Below are 14,504 nucleotides of genomic sequence, written 5' to 3' on the forward strand. Positions count from 1 at the left end.
ACGCGACGGAAAAAGGATCTCCACAGTGAAGAGAGAAAAAAAATATATTTATATTTAAAGCGAGAAACTGAGTTATTAGCAGATTTCTGATGTAAAAATTCTGATGTTGAAACAAAAGCTTTTGTGTGGCAGAGAAGTCAGGTTTCCGCCTAGAATTTAGTAAACCTCACATATCTCAAAGTTAAACTTTATTGCTGTAGATTTTACATTTCACCTACTTTAACTGTTTTTCTCTGGGTCACTTCAAAATGCTTCTGCTCGATTTTTAGTGCTAGCCAAAAACACTTCCTATTTTGTTTTTTTTCTGCAATGGGTTGATACATATTTTACAGAAACAGTAACATGAAAACAGTTCCAGTCATCAGATTTTAGCTAAATAAGATATTTTTGCGTAAAGAAAGAGTTTAAAAAAAAATCTTTCTGCCTTGGCATTTCTCTTATTACCTCTCGTTTATCCTGATAGTTTGATCAACCCACATATTGAGGTGTGTATACTGAGCAAACTTGATCCTTTTTTGTGCAAAAACAAAAGGATAAAAAAAGACCTGGAGAAGGGAGTTGGGTCACAAGGAAAGAACAAAAGGGAAACCATGAAAACGAAAGGTAGGATAGAGGAAAAATTAAAAAATGACAAAAAGAATAATACATGATTTAAACAATGTGACACGAGAAGGTCTGGAAATTCAAACATTTCAATATTACAAGCATTCATCCTTCAGACTGATTCATAGGTTATGAGGTTGATTAGTTGGAGAGACTTGGTAGATTTTAAAGTATCTTAGTCACACTAGATTCCAGACATCTTTTTGTTTTTCATGTCTTGGTGTAATTGAGAAAATGGTCAGGACTCATTATTCAGCAGTAAAGCAAATATGTTTATTAAGCACTTTTAATATACATCAGAAAATTCAGCTTCGTATAATACAGAAATTATTTTAATGAAAGTTAAATGTACACGATAAGCTATTTACAATCCAATCACTGAGTCAAATCAAAGTGGACAGACAAAACAGGTTCGAGACCAACAAGAGAACTGTTCAATAAGACTATACATCATGATTCCCTGCCTAAAATCCTTCCATTCACCCTTCGTGGCACACAGAGAGGTTTCACTGGGGGCTTATAGGTGTTTGTGCATGCGATAAGTTTTCTACTTCCCCCAAAATCCCAGCTTTTGGCAAAAATATAGCTCACTGTGAACATTTTGAGAAGCCTGCAAAGATGTAACATAGCCTGTAAACGCTAAAGCAGCTCCGCTCGGTTCATAAGAAACAGATGTTTCAGTTCTCTCCGAGTCATGGTTGACCAAACTCCTCCTCCGAGAAGAGGCGGGACAGTGTATGCTGTTTCAACTTTGGCTTTTGAAAGTCTGCATTTCAAACAATATCACCAACAGCGAGGGGCTGTCTTAATGGCTGAACCCTTTTTGTGTCACGCCCCTGAAAAGTCCAGCAGAATATAATGAAAATGATACAGAAACAAAGCTGGAGTTCTGTTTGCTGAGCTGCTGAGAAAGGCTAACTGAAAACAAAAAAAATGCTGCATTTAGCACCAAAACCTTGCTGATGATACACAACGGTTACTTAAATACTCTTGCACATAAAAACACCACACACACACACATACAATATAAAAACAGAAAAATCCCATAGGGACAAAATCAAATTTGTTTTACATTATAAATGAACCTCCCTTCTGCTCAGATATTTAAAAGGCAAAAAAAAGTCCCAAAATGTCTGCAGGCATCTTCTGAACACAGCACCATGGTAGAATGCAACACAAATAAAAATGCAACAAAAGTGGCTTGTTTTCCTAAAAAATAAATACGCCTTATATCCCAGTAAACTGCTTTTAAAATGTTACATGCAACAAAAGGTTTTAGCACTCTGATCAAAGGTAACACAGATTATTTGGGGTCTCTAGAAAGGCAATGAATGACAACCATGACATCAGTTACTGTCTGTTTGGGACAATGCACCCACTGGTACACTGCTGTCAGTGAGACAAAATACAACATACTACAAAATAATAATGAAAGAATTGGCATGTTTCTTCTCAAACAGCTCATAAAACATGAATGGGATACAAAGCGAAGGGGAAAAAACATGTATGTCTGTCAGTTTATTATTTTAAAAGTGCATACACGGCTTATTAAATAGTAACATTAAATTAAAATGATATTTTGAATGAAAACAGAAGGCTGTAACAGATGTAGGCACATCAAAGTATCAGTTCACATACGCTGCAGGCAGAGAGTTGTTTTATGGCGTCCCACGAAGGGAGGATGGGGGGAATTCAATGTAGTTTTGTTATGCAGACGGAAACTGTTGCTTTGGCACATTCTCCCCAATGTCAGCATGATGGATGGTGGTCAGAACATCTAAAAACAACGAAAAGAAAAGAAAAGAAAACAGTTAGTTTGTTTTGTTGTTTTGAAGGGGAAAAATTGTTGGCACTACTGAAGAAAGAGGTGTGAAAATCTTTGAAATAACTCCATCTTTTATTGCAGGAACACAATCTCTTACTGTAAAATGGAGAAAAATCCATCCTCAAAACTGAGTACAATTATTTTTGACAAACCACTGATATATCATTTATTGCTACACCTACAGATACCTTCACAATACATTTAATGTTTATTGTAAACAATGTTGCATTTTGCAGCTTTAATTTGTTCACAGCATTGTGTAAAAGAAAGAACAGTAAAAATGTAAAACATCAGTGTTCAATGTCTTGCACTCAATCACATGTAACTGTAGATTTCAAATGTCTAGAAAAATAGTATATAGAGCTCTACTGAACATTTTCAGACAGGGTCACAAAGATCATACTTATTAGAATTTGAAAACACAGAGTGAACTATTATGATGGAAACATGGAAAGCCACCTGGTTCATAAACAAAAGTCTCAGGACTTCATTTTGATGGCACTTTCAATGACATGAAAACTTTTTTAAGGAATGAACTATCCATGTTTAACAAGTGACACTTATTAAACGGTTATCATACAGGTTATCAACTATGTTTTGTAGTTTGTACCAATTGTTTTGAGAAATACAGTAGCTGTTGCGCAAATGTTAATAGTGGGGTTATAAATGCACTAAAACGACTAAGAAAAACTATAAAAAGGCCATAGGAACCTTGTTAAAGTCCATGGATTTACCAACTCTTTGAAAAACCAAGAGATTTTAAATAAATATCATAAGGACACTAATCAACCTTCTTCCTCAGTCATCAGTGGTCCTCTCTAAAGTTAGATGTTATACAACCTGTAGGGTGAGGTGAAGAGATCAGAGGGGGCCTATGACTCTAAATCCAGAAAGATTGTACAGAACAATAATCAACGATTCCTCTTAGTTTGCTCCAACCTTGAAAATGTAATGAAAAAACATGTTCTACTTTTGGCAAAAGGCAATTGTACAAAGTTTTAACAAGGGTATTAATAATTTAGACCCAAGTGATTTTGAAATTGATAAATGTGCTTAAATGAAAGCTTGGATTTTTCTTAAACAATTTCAGTTTCTGATTATGCTCCTGCCATAAATAATGAAATGTGACCTTCCTTCACAGCAGTGATGAATTCACACCACGTCTTCCATTCAGTGCAAAACATGCTGTTAGGTTTCTTACCAGCTATAACGGAGTCTCCTTTTTGTAGTTAAACCCTGGGTCGGATCCTTCGATCTGCAGCTTCAGGGCTTGTTTAAGGCTCAGCTCTGTTTCCCCAATGGGGTAGTTCTCTAACACATCCTGGTGGCCCCTGTTCTGCACAGTCCGTGGAACCGACACTCGACCCAAGAAGACCTGGTTACCCTGTAGGTGATATTTGGGGTTGGTCATAATCCCGTTCCTTTTCTTCTCTGAGCAGCTCTGTGGCTGGATGAAGAATGGGTCTTGGCACTGGCCTCTGTCCTGTTGCATGGAACCACCGATCATGATCTTACAGTGAGGATCCTTCACTGCAATATTGGCAACTGACTGGTTGAAAGCCATTCTCTTATCAAACTGGGTCATCTCGTACTCCAAAACCTGGCCTTGGCTGGATCCACTGTTTTTTGTTTTCTTCTTGTCTCCCAGAGCTGCTTTGCTGTTTTGAGTTCCGTTTCCTGTCTTAGTTCCCTTTGCCGACTTCAGACCTGACTTCAGCTGAGACCATTCAAATTCGTTGGATGGAGACGATGGCTGCTGATTGACGGACTTTGTTGTAGAGCAAGGGGACACAATAGACTGTCTGCTTCGGCTCCGAGGCAGTGAGTGCTGTTGAATCTGCTCTGTAAACGTCATTCCATGGAAACTGTCAATAGGTACAGTTTGAGCTGTAGCCGTGGACGACGTGGTTCTTAAAGAGGAGTTTTTTGAACTCTTGAGGGAATTGTTTGATAGGGATGACTTCTGTCTGTCCACAGTGGAGTCGGGAGATTCTGATGGCGAGCTGAAAGCGTGGACGGGTCCGTCGGGGAGACCGCGTCCAGATGACTGCACGTCTCCCACCCCTGTGCTGCCAGAACTGCTCGATTTAATGGTGAGGGAATGCATTTTGCCGGTCACTGCCAAAGGTGTTTTCTCCTCCATGGTATGAACGGGGGAAGGGTTGCAGCCATTTAATGTTGTGGCTCCGTATTTTTCTAAGATTTTAATGATCATTGAGTGGCCACCTTTTGCTGCCACTCTCATTGCCGTGCGGCCAAATTGATCAGCGTGGTTGGGGTCTGCGCCGTTTTCCAGCAGTATCTGCACGACATCGATGTGTCCCTCCTGGGCAGCTATACCCAGAGCAGTTGCTCCCTGGTTGCACGTATGATCCACATGCGCTCCGTTCTCTATCAAAAACTGAACCACTTTGGTGTGGCCCTGCCACGCTGCAGACTGCAGAGCGGATCGCTTCTCATTGTCGCAGGCATTCACGTCAGCATGGTAGTTGATGAGCAGCCTCACCATCTCAACATGTCCCTGCCAGCAGGATACATGGAGGGCTGTCCTGCCCTCCGTGTCGGAAGCTTCAACGTTCGCACCGTTTTCAAGGAAATACTCCGTCATGGCCAGCTGATTTTCAAGTGCCATTATGTAAAGTGTTGGGCGACCATCTGCGTCTTTACAATCTATATCAGCACCATGGCTCAGCAGCAGTTCAACAATGTCTCTGTGGCCCTCAAGTGCAGATACCCTGAGAGCATTCCTTCCGTCGTACCCCCTCTGGTCAATGTTTGACTTGTTCTCCAGGAGAATTTGCACACAGTCATAATGTCCTTCTTGTGCAGCCAATATCAGTGGTATTCTACCATCATTATCCACCTCTGAGCAGCGAGCACCTTGTTCAATAAGAGCATCGCACACTTGCCGGTGGCCCTCAAATGAAGCCATGTGTAGCGGGGTCCAGCCTGCGTCGTCCCTGTGGTTCTCATCCAGCCCTCTGTCCAGCAGAGTTCGGACCACCTCCACATTTCCCTGAGCCGAGGCGATGCTCAGCACCGTCCTTCCCTCGCTGTCAATGCTATCCACAGCGGCTCCCCAGAAAAGTAGCGTGTTGACCACAGACGCATGGCCCATTGATGCAGCTGCCAGGAGAGGGGTGCGCCCGTTCTTGTCTGTGTGATCCACATCAGCTCCGCCTTCCAAGAGCAAATCAACTACATCCACATGTCCTTCATAGCCAGCCACAAGCAGGGGAGTCATGCAGTCTTTGTCACAGTGGTCAACCTCTGCTCCCCTGTCAATCAGAAGGCTCACAACAGATGCGTGACCTTTACTAGCAGGAATACAGAGAGCAGCCACAGACAGGGCAGTCCTCCCATCGACATCTTCATGATTAACTTCAGCTCCGTGGTCCAGCAGGTGCTCCACGATTTCTCTGTGCCCCATGTATGCTGCAGCAATGAGAGCCGTTCTTCCTTCATTGTCTGCTTTGTTGACTTCAGCTCCGTGCTGAAGAAGATTTAACACGATATCTTCATGGCCTCCCCAAGCCGCCGCCCTCAGTGCAGTTCTACCATCTGCATCAGCACAGTCCACTTTGGCTCCAGCATAAAGAAGAGCAGACACAACCTCAGAGTGTCCGCCCCAAGCTGCAGAGCGGAGCGCGGTCCACCCATCATGATCCGTGTGGTTTATATCTGCTTCACAACCAATAAGGCAGTTGACCACTTTGGTATGACCCTGCCTCGCAGCTAGAGTAAGCGCCGTTTGTCCATGGTTGTCTTCCAACTCCATGTTCGACCCTCTAGATATGAGTAAATTCACCACATCAAGATTTCCACTGTATGCAGCATTGGCCAGTAGAGTTCTTCCATTAGAGTCACACTGGTTTACAGAAGCCCCGTTGTCAAGTAATGTTCTTATCGAGTCCTCTCGCTCTAGGGCTTGCTGTACAATGCATGAAGCATGATCATCTTCATTGTTCACATGAGCACCAGCTTTGACCAGAAGCTGCAGAACTTCTTGCTCTCTTGGTATGGAGGTGCTCAGAGAGTCTTTAGTGGGAGTTCCATTCCAGACCATCCAAAGAGCAAGATTACAGGGCTCAATCTGCAGGTTGGAGCTGACGAGGTGCAGAGCAAATTCCTGCACTTCCAGAGGCTTCAGCTGCTTTGCTCTACAGGTGTAGCTCATGGCCAACATCCGATGGCCCTCTGCTGCATTGCACAGGTACTTCTGAGTGCAGTGCTTCACATCCAGCAACCATTCTGCAAAACTGTAGTGGAAAAGGATTTTAGTACTCCCAAGGCCATCGACCAACAACTTGGAGAGAATGTCCATCTTTTTCTGAAACTCCTCCATGGTCAGTGTCATGTTTTTGGTCCAGACTGCGTGGTACAGTTCTTTGACTGTAAGTGGCCTGCAAGTCGCCAAGATTACATTAAGAATGGGCTGAACTTTGGCAAATTGTTTTCTGACGAACAACCTTTGGCAGAGCCACAGATAGAGCCCATTTAGAGTGCCTGGGATGTCACGGATCTCCCGAAGCATGATGAAGTTCTCCACCACGCCATCCAGAACGCGTTCCAGGTAGAGGAAACAGCCGCTGCTTTTGATGTGAAGCTGGTTGAGCATCTCAGCGGTCTCCTTGGTTAGGTGCTGCCTCAAGGCCTCCTCCTGGTCCAGCCGGTGAAGGATGTACTGCTGCACATCCTTGACGATGTAGGCCTTCCGCAGATCGTCGAGGCTGATTTTGCGGAATCCTGAAAACAAAAACAAAGTGCATTAGATGAGTGGGGTGATAAATAGAAAAAGCTTAAAAAAAAAAGTGCATGAAGATACAAATGGCAACTCCTTTTTGAAGAATACATAGTTAAAGAGTCACTTTTCACACACTGGTTATAAATAATCTTGAATTCATATCCAGTTTCAACCTGTTGGTCATAAACCTTCAGGTGATTAAGTGAAGCAAACCTTTAATTTCCATAGCAGCTATGTTGTTAAAGACAAGCCTTTTATAGGAATTGAGATTGAAACCCCTCTGGCTACTTGAAACAGAAACAAATCAGCAGGTGTTTGCAATCAGCTCAAAAAATATAGATGAAAACTGAGCCTTGACAACTGCTGAAACTTTCAGTTTCTGTTGTAGAGAAAATTTGAGCTCTGATCAGTTAATGCCAAACTTTAAAATGAATGTGGCCTAAAAATTGTATTCAAATATATTTTTTATGGTCATTGCCTAAACACCTTGAGAAAGAAATTAACATGGAAGCACAAGTCCTAACATCAACAGCCTGTAAATGTTTCACACAAGCCTCACTCCCACATGGATCTTTAAAATCCTACTGTAAAAGTTAATTATCACAATGAGTCCTAATGAATGATTTTAATGGGATTCCTCTGTAAGACATGGGAAAATTGCCTCATAATAGCCTTGGCTAATGGACATAAAGTGGACTCTCGTTCATGTTGAAACCATCTATAGTCTGTCCAGCCTGCAGCACTCCCGTATTCTTTTATTTACATTTCCCATGGTCTTTGAGGTCCTCTGAGAAGGGAAAAACATGCTACCAGATGGTCCCTTGGCATAGCTGATGTAGTAAATACTTACAAAAGACACACAGTTACCAGAAAGGCTCTATATACTACATTGAAATACTTACATAAAATTTCTTGTGGTTTTAATATTTACATTTTATTATTTTGGTGAGAAAATACTAAGTTTAAAAGTATTGTTAGCAAAACAGAACAAAGACATTTGCTTCCATTATAAAAGCCATTCTAGAACATGATTTAGATCAGAAAGGTTGATGAAGTTCTGTGTTCATCTTACAGAGTTATTTTTCCAGGCAGAAAAAAGTCAGTTTACCCCACTGGGCCGAATGGTGACTACACAGCTGCAAGCCTGATAACTCTGATGTGTTTAACAGCAGCTCCCAAACACTAACTGGCAGTTTAGTAAACAGATCCTGGTAAACAGAAGGAGGACAAGGTTGTCTTTATCACCTGCTCCCCCCAGCAGCAGCTCACGATAGCAGTTTCACTTTGTCCTTGAAACTTTTGCAATAACTCATGTTTACAATTATTTATAAATATGAAAATGGGAAAAAGTAGGCTTACGTATTTATTCTGCAAGTCACAAGTCAGTCTCAAGTCGAGTCCAATGTTAAAGCAGACAATTTTTGATTTTCAAGTGCGAAACTTTGAATTTTGAGGCTTCAACAAGTTGAGCGAATGTGATTTAGCCTCATGGTAATATTTGTTTCTATATATTACTTATGCTTTATTTGGCAACCGCTTACCTGTCACTGTTTGAAAAACTCTTTAAAGTTTTCAAACACCTATTCCTGGTAAAGTGTTCAGTATTTACTCTGACATGTGACTAAATTAATTGAGATTGAGAAAAATGTGCCTACTTGTGGACATTTTTGTAAAGCATACATATATAAAATAACCAAAAAAAAAAAAAAAAGTAGCCGAAATACCTAGGTGGAATGCTACTTGATATGCTTTTGAATTGTGTACGAATACATATTATAGTATATTTAGTGTTTTAACCATTAAAATTAGCCGCATTTTCAGAGGAGTCTCTTATGTTATGGTCCATAATCTCTAAATACAGATCAACTGTAAGACTTCTTTCTTATTTGAAATGACATTGTATGCATGTATCAGCATGTTTTACCTAAAAAAATAAAATAAAATAAAATTAATTTTAGTAATCTTTTAAAAATACTCTTCAATAGATTACATATGACGGGGTCATTAATGACAATATTTCACTACTTTTAAACAGGCATGTTAAAGGATGTTCCAGCCTAAATGACATAAGTAACAAGCAAAAACACCCATGAGCTCAACATTAAACTTATTCTTTGTGCAACTATAAATGTTAAAGAAAGTTGGATGTTTTGGGCTTTCTGCCCATAATGTCTGACCAACAAATTTTACATAATGCAATTCATTTTTTTTAAACCACTTTGAAAATGTTGTAGGCAATGAACTGACTGCTGCCTGACCGGTGCTTGGTACCTTTTCGTTTTATTGTCTCCAACTCTAATGAATCAGTGACCCATATTTTACTGACTTACTGAATCCATAATAGTGAAAAGATCTCACTGAGATTTTGGATTTTATCAGAGGCAGACTCTCTCTCTAATGCCCCACCATCATCTTACTTTCTTCTGTTGTGTATAAATCATCAGTTATCAGGGGTTTTTCTACCAACCTTCTCTATTGACAAAGACCAGCTCTGAGAGATTTACGGAGCTGGAGTCCCAAACAAATGAGCAATAAAGTTACTTCACCATGTTGTCAGTAAATACGAGGCAAACAATCGCTGCATTTATGTTCACTCATCCGTGCTAAGGAACAACAACACAAGCAGACGCGTTTTATGTTTCTGAAGCTGCAAACATGACAGGAACTGAGAGTTAAAAAAAAACAAAACAAAAAAAAAATCTTTGAGGCTTTCACTTTGTCCCAACACAAAAAATGACACATTGCAAATGTTTTGAATTCTTATCAAAAATTGTCTCTTCCCAGCAATACGCTTGATGACTGACCGGACACTAGAAGTGCTTTAGGACCCAAACCTACTTTCAGTCTTGTGTTTTCATGGAGACCACGTTCCACACTCTTCTTCTCTGACTCTATGACCTCCTGCTCCGGCTCCCACTGCAGTCCTGGAGTTGGATTCATGGGAAGCATGTAAAGTATCTCAGTGTACCAAAACACCCTGAAGCAATTCTTTCTTTGTCTGACTGAAAACTGTTTATTTTTCAAACCTCTACTTTAAAATCTTGGCTTGCTACTCAGTTTGACAATTTTTCAAGATACAAAAAGGAAAACTGACTTGTATCAATTTAAAACTTATTTAGGAAGACAGTTGATGATCGAAAGAATCATATAGTGCTAATGTGCATTCCTGTAGTCAATGGTTCAACCTTCAGACATAAAAGATCAAATCTAAACCCCTGAGGGTGTCAGAGGATTTTTCATGCTTCCTCTTATTTGTCCTCCATTCAACTTTTAAGGCTATACCAGCTAATGCACATTTTTCCTTCACTTCTTCATTTTTCAGGTTAATGCAGAACACCAAGTACCTCAGGTAGCCCAGGAATACAAGTGTAGATGTGAATTTAGAACTTAGTTTCTTGTCATGCATGGGTGTGAGAGCCTCATACTTCTTCCTGACCAACTCTTTCTGGTTTTGCTCTAGCTGGGACAGGAAAGTCGCTCAGAATAGCAAAGAGGCCATTAAAAGGGAAAACGGACAAAAAGAGCCTGCAGGAAACCAAGAGACCTAAAACACAGAGATGCTGCACTGCCTCTTACATTCTCTAGGAAACAGAAAAAAAAAACTGTTCAGGTATTTAGTTTCTGATCCACAGTTTCACCACCTATAGTCATTGGCAACAGTTATGAGATTCACTGAGAAGTCAAGAGCTAAAACTGCAGCTGTTACCTGGATTGGAACAAAAAGGATTCTTTTTATTTAGCAACAAAGAAAATTTCTGGTAGAGAAGCCAAAAGAGACATTTTCTTCTAGTTTCTCTACGTGTTGAAAGGTACTCGATAATTTCCGCTTTGTTGGACATCCACTGTAGGAGCCGAGTTTCAAATTCCTTTTCTCAAGTTTAGAAAATCAAAATTTTGTGAAGCAGCTCAGCAATAAAAAACTTGAACAAATGAAAAAAACTGGAACAAAGTGAAACCAACTTGCAAAGATCAAAATCTGATGACAACTTGTGAATTAATGACACTCCTACTACACATTAAAATGAAGGCATTAATCAAAAGTGCAAATTTTCAGCCAGTCTACACTCCCCATTTGGGTGGAGTTGGAGCTTTGACACCCCAAAATGGAGACAAGCTAAAGGCCATAATCAAAGCAACCTGAGCTTTTTTAACACATTTATAAAGCCACAGGTTGATCGCATTCAAGCCACCAGCTGTTGATGCAGCAAATGATGAAATGGAGCCCCAACCAACACGAACTGTACAATAAGTTAACACGTTTTTCAGTAGGCCCAAATTTCCCTATTAATTTTTTTTTTGGGCTTGAGTTATCTAGTTTTTAAAATTTCCTCAACTGTAAGCCATAATCAACATTAACAAAACACTCAAATGTCAAAAGAATTAGTACTTGATGATATTCAAATTTCTGCATGTTTGACACGAGTTGCTCTATAGAACAGAAAGTCTGTGCTGTAAAATATCACGTAAAAATATAAAAACCTTCATTTTAGGCTAAATATGTAACTTTCTAATGTCTGACTAACTAGATCGAAATTTAATTGTGGGTGTAATTTTCTTCACGAATAGTTAAAATGTGTAAATACTTGGATCCCCTCATAAAATGCTTGTAACTGCCTACTTTAACAGCTCAAATGAATTAATATGCACAGTGGAGACCATCTTGGAACTACAACAGAGGCCAACATCCACAGTTTTCCTTTTCTTTGCTCTTAACCAATCGGCACCAAAGAAAATGAATGGCACTCCTGCATTGGCTGCTTTACAAACGCTAGCCAATAGCATGTCATTGCTGTCAATAGCATTGCGGCTAGGTATTTCAGCTTACTAAGCTGCATTTATTTTCTTTTGTATACTTTAGATATGTTGAATGAAAAAAAATCTGCAAATGGGCAAATTTTTCACAAATTATTTAATCGTGGTCCACTGTATCTTCTTTTGTTTCAGTTAATGAGAGTTTCATTTTTCTTTCAACAAAAGATCACTTTAGATTTGCTTTTATCTTGAATAGACTTGTGAAGTCACATAAGTGTTATAGCTCTATAAAGCTGTAAACAACCAAGAGGGAAAGTTGTGAAACTTGCCACTTGTTTAGTTGCGTGAGACTCAAGAATGCACCAAGTCTCTTCAGCTGCAAACATTCAGAAGCCTTCCAGATGCCATTATTGGCCTTTTTCACTTACATTTGGCACCATTACTTCAGGCAACCCAAAGTGTGAGAGTTCTGAACATGTTCTGATCATCTTATGCATTTTATCAGATAGAATAATTCTCTGAACAAAACTGACTGGTAAACAAAACAAAAGGCACATTGATCAGGGTAAGGGATGCAGCTCCGGAGTGCAGGCCTCCGAGCCAGCTGCTGCTCATTACAGGACTGGATATCAGCCACAGGAGACAGAACCCCACACAACAGATAGCCTGTTTGCTTTCTAGATTAATGTTTTCAGATGACAAACGAGACGGTATGCATGTGCGCCGGGGAACTAGAGGTACGTGCTCATCACCAGGGTTTTAGAGTGACGGCTTCTCTGATTCGACATGTTCTTTTCCAAGACACCCTCTTTAGTCACTGGATCCACAAAGAAAACAGAAACCTAAGCCTCGCTGCATTCTCCTCAGGCTCTCCAGTAAACCTGTGCTCAACAAACGTCTGTTCGACAGCTGCAGATTCCCCCCGCTCCAAAAAACACCAGAGCGCCAACCTCCTAAACACAAGTATGTGGATGAGAGTCGGTTCCAAAAGTCTGCAAACAGCGGAAAGTGTGCTATTATTTAAGGCTTTGAGAGTCTGATCACACAAACAGCATGAAAAGGGCCTCCATAAATATAGTAAGTTGAACTAAGAAGCTGCAACAAATCATCTTCATTTAATTATTTTTTGTAATAACCAACCAGAAGGAAATGATTACACTTTGGCAATTAATTAGCGTGAAGTGAAGAGAAAGCATATGAAAGCACTCCTGCCCAAACACGCCTTTTGCCGTGTTTTTGTGGGAACTGAATGAGTTTCCAGTCAAACCTGTTGTAGGGCAACTGAACAAAGCTGAAATGGTGATGGGGGAGGTTAACAGGATTACATCCATCTGTGCAGCACAGCTTACTTACATGACTAGATTGTGATTAAAAAAGAGAGAAAACATAGCCGCCTAAAAAAATCTACATTAGTCATATGATCAGTCTCATCAGTTTTTCTTCCAGTTTTGATTGATAGAATCCCATTAAGTTGATGACAAGAGGCTGAGTCAAAGGCAGCGCACCTGGTTACATGTGGGTGCCTTCGCTCTTCTTCTTTGATGAATACAGACTGAATCGTCACTATACATCAGAGCTTCAGGCTGCAGATGGCAGAAAAAAAAAACTCCAGAGAGTGAGGCCTTATACACTGATATATCCGCCACATTGTTTCATAAAATATATCATACTCACGGGACCAATTTCAGAAACGTTTTCATTCTCATGAGCCTGCACAAATATCCCAGACATGCCAAACCCATAGGGGGCAGTGTAGCACAAAACTAAAACCTGTCAGCCAAATCAGATTGCTTCAAAACAACCATAACTTTCTGTTAGAAACTAGACATTGCACCAGGATGCTTGATGTTTATATCGGCTGAACTATTTTTAAACATATTAAAATATAAAGTTATTAAAACACAAAGCGATGTTGATTGGGAATTCTGTCCAAGCGTGTGGATATATTGGCAACATTATTTGTCTCAGATTGCAATGCGCAAAAGCCTAAATCTTTGTTTTCCCATCTGCACACGCAAACACAAATGTGGAGTTTTCTCAAATCTCCACTTTTAAGTGATATTAAAAATGAGCTTTCGTATGGATAAAAGTCCAATCCATAAAAATATGTTTTCCCATATATCTGGCTATATGTGGAGTAGACCTGAAACACAACTATGAAACGCATAACCAGCATGATCCTCACTGAATCTTAGCATTGATCAGACCATGTGCAGAGGGAAGAAACTTCAGTGTTAAATTTTCTTTTCTTCAATTTAAATTCCTTCTTTAAAACTAAGAGGCTTGTAATGTTGATTTTGTTTTTTTTCTCTACAATACCTTCTAGAGTTCCCTGCCCCAGAAAGGATCTGATTTCCTCAATCTGCGCTCTTGTTTTTGTTCATCAGTACACTGGCTGACCTCCAAGTGACCCCATTTAGGTTTCCATCCACCTGCACAGAAAATGTATCCCTCTAGCTCATCCAGAGCCTTTTGTTTGCCATCAAGTTATTATCAACCATCTAAAAGCCCTGTCAGGAAGGTCTGCAAGCGTTTTGGAAAGATTTTGCATATCCATGCAGCCGATCAAGCAATTGGAAA

General features: G+C 40.1%; 1 protein-coding gene across 2 annotated transcripts in view; it reads right to left on the reverse strand.

Annotated features, from left to right (window-relative positions):
- Positions 1-851: 851 nt before the first annotated feature.
- The window catches only part of ankrd50 (ankyrin repeat domain 50), a 35,718-nt gene continuing 22,065 nt past the window's right edge, over positions 852-14,504 (reverse strand). For both annotated transcript variants that reach the window (XM_088009388.1, XM_088009387.1), the window contains exons 4-5: positions 3,630-7,174; positions 852-2,380 (exon numbers count right to left, since the gene is read on the reverse strand). In XM_088009388.1, the coding sequence (XP_087865514.1) occupies positions 3,633-7,174 (3,542 nt within the window). In that variant the 3' untranslated portion in view covers positions 852-2,380; positions 3,630-3,632. The remainder of the gene's footprint in view (positions 2,381-3,629; positions 7,175-14,504) is intronic.

Source organism: Poecilia mexicana, unplaced genomic scaffold (assembly GCF_051168715.1).
Source record: "Poecilia mexicana isolate PSO_F unplaced genomic scaffold, ASM5116871v1 scaffold_10, whole genome shotgun sequence".
In the NCBI taxonomy this organism is placed as follows: domain Eukaryota; kingdom Metazoa; phylum Chordata; class Actinopteri; order Cyprinodontiformes; family Poeciliidae; genus Poecilia; species Poecilia mexicana.